Below are 6,289 nucleotides of genomic sequence, written 5' to 3' on the forward strand. Positions count from 1 at the left end.
TAGTATTGAAATAGTATACTTACAAGTATGAAGTAAAGTTCAAGTATTTAAGTATACTTTATGTAGTAAGTATACTAAATAAAGTATACTTAAATACTTGAACTTTACTTCATATAGCCTACTTCATAAAATGACATTGAATTAAACTTATTTTTTGGAAGGGTCATAATGCAGTTTGTATAAGTAAAGAGTTTATAATTAATATCTTTTGTTTAAAATAAAATATATTAATTTCTATCTTATTATTTAGATTAAGTTATATTTAATATATATTAGTTATTTTATATTCAGACCTGAACTCTTAATATCCTAATAATCTAATAATGCTCTTATCTAATGATCAGCAGGTCAGTAACAACCACAAAATAAGCATGTATTTATTTATATCAGCTTCTAGCAAGCAGGATTCATTTATATAATGTGCATATTTTCACTTATTATTTGATCACTCTTGCCGTTAGTAAACACCTGCTGATTCACATCATGCTCGATTCAGAATGATCAAGCGCCATATTAATCTGCGTGTGAACATAAACGGTGATAAATATAATGAAAACGAGCTCCTGAAGAAACTTACCTTTAATGAAACCCTCAGTTTAATAATTGTACAAATAAAGCGCGATATCAGCTCTATTTTTCGGTTAAACGCAGACTGATGACGCATTACCAACAAGCGCAAAGCTTCACCATGGTAACGTCTTAAAGAGACAGTAGCGGTTTTGTAAGACGAGCCTTCACTGCAAGACATTGTGCAAAATATCGATAAATACGCTAACAAGATAATTATGTATGCGTTTCAGATTTACCCTTATCGTCCCTATCTTCATATTTTCAACATGAACCCGATTCTAAAGAATATTACAGTCTGTCTATTCGTCCGTCTAAAGTGCATTAATTCATTTAGAGAGAAAGATCTGGGAAAAACAATAATATGTTTTTCATAGAGAAATAAGAGCTGCGAAATAAAGTAAAAAAATAATTTACGTTTACATAATCTAGCAGAAAGATGAAAACGCTGCGGCCTGCGCATGCGCGGTTCACGCGCCTCCGTCGCGTTCTCCTTCAGTGTGTCCTCAGTCTCGCGCTGTAGTGCAGAAACACCGTCAGGCAAACCGACACGGCGAAACACGGTAGGGTTTACTGATTTACACTGAAACATTGCTCGATGCTCCAGAAAAACACATGTGTTCAAAGACTCTTTTTAATTCTGCCGAGAAATAATGATCGCTGTTGTTATTTTGTGCACCGGAGCTGTAGTTATTGAGACAGTTCGGGTTCAGGGCCGCAGAGACGTCATGACACTATAATACTGATGATAATAAAAAAATCACTGTTACGCACATCTACGTTTTATTCCTAAAACACGCATTTTAATGATCATACTGGACTATTACGCGTCTAATCTAAGTGGTTTGACATACAGTATGTCAGTGTTTGATCAAGGACACTGCTCGTGTAACTTTCTGATTTTGACGGTTAACGTTATAAAATAACGGATTGTGTTCCGCGCGCTGCCTCTGAGATAACGGTCAGGATAAACCAATAAACCCGCTCATTAAAGCAGCAAACGCTCTCATTGATACTGATCATCGGTCTTTAAGATATCAAGCTGCTCCCGTTATTCGTTATCTGTTATCTGGGCGTTGTGCGTGCGTGCGTCGCGTCTATAATGCGCGATGGTTATGCAGCCTTGAGCGACTTTCTTTCTTTCTTTGTGTGTTGGGACGCTGCTGGGAATCTTAATGATCCAAAAACATGATAAAATCCACTAAAACAGCCTCATATCGTCCATGTGTGTATCGTGTTTTGCACGCACTGAACTCATTGTGACGTCTGCTATTGTTCTCTGCTCTGTCATTGTTTTCCTCTACATTATAAACACGTTATTTTGTTAGTTAGGAGTTGTAAACGTCTTAACGATTATAATTTAATAATATGCAAATGTACAATTTTTTTTTTTTTTTTGGGCTAATAACTTATAATAAAAACATTATGACAATGTAAAAAGCTCACTGAAGCGTTAATTAATTAATTTGGTGTGAGTAAAAACCAAAACTGATAGTCAAGCAGAACTCAATGTAAATAGTACAAAATGTTGTTTATGCATTAAAGAGTTTTATATAAATAGTATTTAATAGTATAGTATGCATGCATGTGTGTTTGAGTGGTTTGTTCCAGAATTATAGGGAAGGTGTCTAATGTACTGATGATATTTTTACAGACATTTGCACTTTTCTGCTTCATCGATTATTGATTCTGCTAATAAATGTCACCATCTGGTTTGTCTCTAGAGCACAGCACACATCAACTCTATTACATGCATTTAAAAAGTAACTTTGTTCACCGATAAAGTTACTTTTTTAACGTATTGCTGGCATGAATACCTTTTTAAACAGCTATTCATTCTCATCTGAGCAGTGCATGAAATTGGAGTCATTTTTATTAAATTATGCATTGCAAGGGTTAGTCATTATATAAAGCAGATATAAAACAATATTAAAAAATAATAAATTCTGCACATTGGTTAACTTATATAATAATCAATACAAATCCTCTGTATGTGAATCAGTCACAATAAACCAGTATTACCAACTTAAAGACACGTAACAGCCAGAATATGATTGCATAATAAAGACAGTAAGCTCTTAACGCAGATGTTGTGCATGATTAATCATGTTTAGTGCTCTATACGGCACACGTACAGCTTTTGCTCTGGATTGTCATTGAGATTGTGTGTTTTTCCCATGAGCCTCTGACTGGGGATGTTCAGTGGATTTGTTCTTGATTGATGACTGTCTGGCTCCAGCTGAGACCATGCGAGATGTTTTGTAGTGAATGACGAATAGCAGGTTCAGCAGGTGGATTTTAAATAGCTTTTAAAGCTGCTCTGATTCAGTGTTTATTGTTCACTATAGCCGAGACAGCAGTGGTCCAATCAGCATGCAGCAGTTACAGAGATCGGCTGGTCATGTGATCTCAACATGGCGACCGCCATTAGGTCTAGAATAGATCTTTTTTTAAAACACTGATATAAGTCGTTCATGCAATGCATGCATTATTTTAAACAAATCTGATAAAAGTGCAATTTGTTGTTGCTTAAGAAAGAACCGATGATGCATCCTGGTGTCAAAGTGTTCGGTGTTGAGGAGAACATTCCCCATTTCGTAACGCCTCGCGTCACATGCAGCAGCGGTGTCAGATGAGTCTATTTTTGGAGTGTGTGTCTCGGGATCTGGGGGAAGGAGTGGGACACGCTCTGTAGAGGTTTCGTCTCAGGATCCCGTCACCTGCGATCCCGCCCCCTTTCCCAAGGGCAGAGGTTGCCATGGCGACCCCCTCTGTCACTGCAGAGGTTGCCATGGCGACGCCCTCGGCTTGACCTCACTGACCCTCGATCTGTCGTGTAGGGAGTCGGCGCGCGGTGGTTTACGGTGTGTGTTTGATTGTGATCTCTGACCCCAGATCATGTCTGAGAAAGGACAGAAGGAGAAACAGACACAAGTGAAAGGAGGCAGCGAGACCTGCCATCACTGCAAGCCGAACACATGCGGTGAGTTACGGATAGACAGATGGATAGATAGATAGATGGATAGATAGATAGATAGATGGATAGATATATGGATGGATGGATGAATGGCTAGATAGATAGATGGATAGATATATGGATGGATGGATGAATGGCTAGATAGATAGATAGATAGATAGATAGATAGATGACTGATCAATCATGATGTAAAAAAAAAAAAAAAATCTTGTTTACAGTCCTGCACTTATAATGGAAGAAGTCTATGGGGCAAAATACTGTATCGCCACAAGACTTAAAGGGATACTTCAGGATTTAGCATTAAGCTTTGTACCAGTAGAAAACCTGTAGTATTTTCAAATTACCGTGCTTCCCTCCCTCATGTCCCCCTGAGACCAGAGATTTATGTATTTTTTGTCTGGAAAAAATCCTCCGATGACGCAAAAAGAGGATCATCTGAGGATTTTTTGGCCAGAGGCGAGAGACTACAGCCAGTAGTAGGAGCTGTCCCGCATGTTCTCAACCTTGTGTTTATCTGCAAAAAGGTTAACATACACTAGATTAGAGCCTCGGCTACTGTTAATGTAAAAGGTTAGTTGTTTGTTTTTAAAGTCTTACATTAGAGACCTGCGCGGGAACGGATTTCTCCCTTAATAATTCTTAAAAAGTTGACATCTCAGCTCATCGCGATCTCACAAATCTCTGTTATTAAAAATGAAACTGGCTGCACAATGAATCTTTCATAATATCTACAATTTGTTTGCTATAATCAGATGATTTGCCAGTATGCAGAATTCAGCACTGAACAAAAAGTCCAGTTTGAGCGGTGAGGAGGGGATTCTATCTTAAATGCATGTGATTGGCGTTCAAGAAATCAACACACATGTCTGTGATTGGCTACATTGTTCAACGCTGCAAACATGTTATAAATAGATAGAGACTCTGGCCTGTAAATCGTTTCTATTTTGTTTTAGTTGTTCTTGTTGCTTTTGTGCAACAGATGAATGACAATTTATTCGTTTTTAGATGTTCAATTTATAGATAATTCTATTTTGCAGGAGTCCCGCGAATCGTTTTATTCTCCCGCAACCAGCACACACACGAGTGCATTACCGCCCGCGCCTGCACTCGGCCATCAGATCTATGTTCCCGCGCCGCACTCGGCTGCGTTGGGTCCCGCGGGAGTGCAGGTCTCCAGTCCACATGTGCATACACAACTTTTAAAAACTGGCAAATGCACTGAAAGCTTGATCGTGGTCTGTCATTTTCACCATGAGCGGGAGCAGAAGCCGCCAGATATTTAAACGTAAATAATGTGACGCGTCGACGCATTTCATGCGTGTCGAAGTATTTTCATAGTCGACGTAATCGATGATGTCGATGCGTCGTTGCAGCCCTACTAGTAGCCTAGCCTAGTTGTTTAACTGCGCACTCTCTTACCGGTAGGCGTGGCTTGGGAGTGGCCTCCTAGGGCAGCGAAGCAAGTGCATTCTGGGAGTTGTTGTCTTTCATCCACATGAGCCAAAAATACATTCTCAGGCTTGTCTCAGTCTAGAAGGCTCCAACTTCTAAAATAATTTCACTTTTCTACTACATAAATGACCCAATTTAAATACACATTCATCTTTCCAGAGGTGAAGTATCCCTTTAAAGTCTTAGAAAGACTTAACATGATGCTAGTGTGATAGAAATCACTTTACTAACCTTGTCTATGTCAGATATTTCTTTCCAACGTCTCTCATGACCTGGAAAAGCTGGTGTTTATGGTAATTGTGCTACGGAGAGCTCCACGCTCACAGGAATTACACCTGCAATGCATCTTTCATTTCACCCAGTCTGCTGAAATTCTGACTTAGACACTTTGGAGCTCAAATAAAACAAAATAATTAGTGCTTTTTTAAAAATACGAGCAGTGCAGGTTTGCTTAAAGCCCTCTGGTACACACACACACCATACACTTCAGTTGTACTTGCATCACTGTAAACATGTTGTTTTTCTTTTTCCTGTGGTAATAGACAATATACTGTGGAACGAACCTGTAGTGAACCCAGAGCTTTTGTTGTGTGTGTGTGTGTGTGTGTGTGAGCATAGAAACACACTTTGCTGTAGTTGATGCTAGTCTGACGCCGCTCATGTCCTTCAGTGTAAAGCTCCTTGCATTATTCTCGTCCGAAATTTTCGTAACATAAATACGACCTCATGTTGTGTAAATCACGTTTACACACACACACACACTGATTTTCTGCGTTTTTCGCATCCGTAGCACAAGCATTTTGAGAGGTGTTTTGAAAATTCAGAGCAACCAAATGACGAATACGAAAATTTCGGACTCGGTGTGCAAGGACCTTAAGTGTGTGTAATGATGAGCGTTAGCATGTGACATCAGCCGCTGATGCTAAAACGGTAAGAGCAAACGTTGCACAACACCTGTGCTAGCATGCAGCTTCCAGCGCCGTGCCTGTCCTAGCCGTGTGTGTGTGTGTGAGACTGAACCGTGTGTGTGAGAGACTGAACCGTGTGTGTGAGAGACTGAACCGTGTGTGTGAGAGACTGAACCGTGTGTGTGAGAGACTGAACCGTGTGTGTGAGAGACTGAACCGTGTGTGTGTGTGTGTGTGTGTGTGTGTGTGTGTGAGACTGAACCGTGTGTGTGTGTGTGAGAGACTGAACCGTGTGTGTGAGGCTGAACCGTGTGTGTGAGGCTGAACCGTGTGTGTGTGTGTGTGTGTGTGAGACTGAACCATGTGTGTGAGACTGAACCGTGTG

The 6,289-nt window shown here is 39.9% G+C and overlaps 1 protein-coding gene across 1 annotated transcript in view; it reads left to right on the forward strand.

The window, feature by feature from the left end:
* The first annotated feature begins 1,040 nt into the window (after positions 1-1,040).
* Positions 1,041-6,289, forward strand: part of vdac3 (voltage-dependent anion channel 3) — a 14,462-nt gene continuing 9,213 nt past the window's right edge. Inside the window, exons 1-2 of the mRNA XM_084388643.1 lie at positions 1,041-1,130; positions 3,463-3,550. Coding sequence (XP_084244769.1) covers positions 3,466-3,550 — 85 coding nt within the window. The 5' untranslated portion in view covers positions 1,041-1,130; positions 3,463-3,465. The remainder of the gene's footprint in view (positions 1,131-3,462; positions 3,551-6,289) is intronic.

This window comes from Rutilus rutilus (genome assembly GCF_951802725.1).
Source record: "Rutilus rutilus genome assembly, chromosome: 19".
Classification (NCBI taxonomy): Eukaryota; Metazoa; Chordata; class Actinopteri; order Cypriniformes; family Leuciscidae; genus Rutilus; species Rutilus rutilus.